General features: G+C 44.1%; 1 protein-coding gene across 2 annotated transcripts in view; it reads left to right on the forward strand.

The window, feature by feature from the left end:
* Positions 1-998, forward strand: part of frem2a (FRAS1 related extracellular matrix 2a) — a 67,950-nt gene that overhangs the window by 38,382 nt on the left and 28,570 nt on the right. For both annotated transcript variants that reach the window (XM_005746569.1, XM_005746571.1), the window contains exon 4: positions 700-930. In XM_005746569.1, coding sequence (XP_005746626.1) covers positions 700-930 — 231 coding nt within the window. The remainder of the gene's footprint in view (positions 1-699; positions 931-998) is intronic.

Consider the following 998-nt stretch of genomic DNA (forward strand, 5'->3'; position numbering starts at 1 on the left):
GGGGGGGGGTATCTGAAAAAGAAAACAAATCCTTTTATGTACAAACACATGCATCAGCCTGGCTATGCACACCTTGTTCTCAGATTCCTTCCTCTATAAACATAGAAGAAGGAATCTGAGCAGCATATTTCCAAATGTAAGGCTTTATTTTATGGCCTGTGCCACCTGGATTCCTTTTTGTTTAATGTGTAACCCCATTGGTACCAGCAAGCTTTCCTCATTTTATGAAATGTATCAACAAGCATGAATGTCTGATGGATTGCTGCAAAGTGGATTCACATGAAAGACGTTCGATAGACGAAGTGAGCGGCATTTGAAGGGAAAGGGTCGTGACGCACACACACACACATATACCCATTCATGTATGCGTACCTAACAACTATGGTAGCTAATCCATCTCAGTAAGCTAAAATATGCTTATTTAAATCCTTCAGTCACAAATTCATTTCACACATTGAGGCACTGTAGTGATCAGTGGAGAAAAAAAATAGAAGCAAAGCACTCTTTTTCTCACCTCTCTGAACAACATTAAAGGGTGTGAATATCTAATCTGTTTGTCATCTGTTTCTCTCTCCCGCCTGTCACCCTTTCATTGTCATTTTCTTTGTCTCCGCTCCTTTGTTGTTGTTTTTTAACTCATCTGGTTTGCTTTTCTTGTCTATTCCTTCTTTCATGCCCATCACCGCCTTCACCTCTCAGGGATTGGCACCCAGGACGGCAGCGCAAAGAAGGAGGAGGACTTCAAGGGCAGGTCCCAGCGGCAAATTCAGTTCAACCCGGGACAGACCAGAGCCACGTGGCGTGTTCGGATACTGAATGATGGGAAGTACGAGCAGGCAGAAACCTTTCAAATTTTATTATCGGAGCCGGTGATGGGAGTGATAGAGTTCCCCGTCATGGCAACAGTTGAGATCTTGGATCCCAGTGATGGTCAGTCCTTCCCATATGCACCTTTTACCCTGCCTTCAACACGCACACACAAACACACACACACACAC

Source organism: Pundamilia nyererei, unplaced genomic scaffold, assembly GCF_000239375.1.
Source record: "Pundamilia nyererei isolate P.nyererei 1_Seehausen unplaced genomic scaffold, PunNye1.0 scaffold00180, whole genome shotgun sequence".
In the NCBI taxonomy this organism is placed as follows: Eukaryota; Metazoa; Chordata; class Actinopteri; order Cichliformes; family Cichlidae; genus Pundamilia; species Pundamilia nyererei.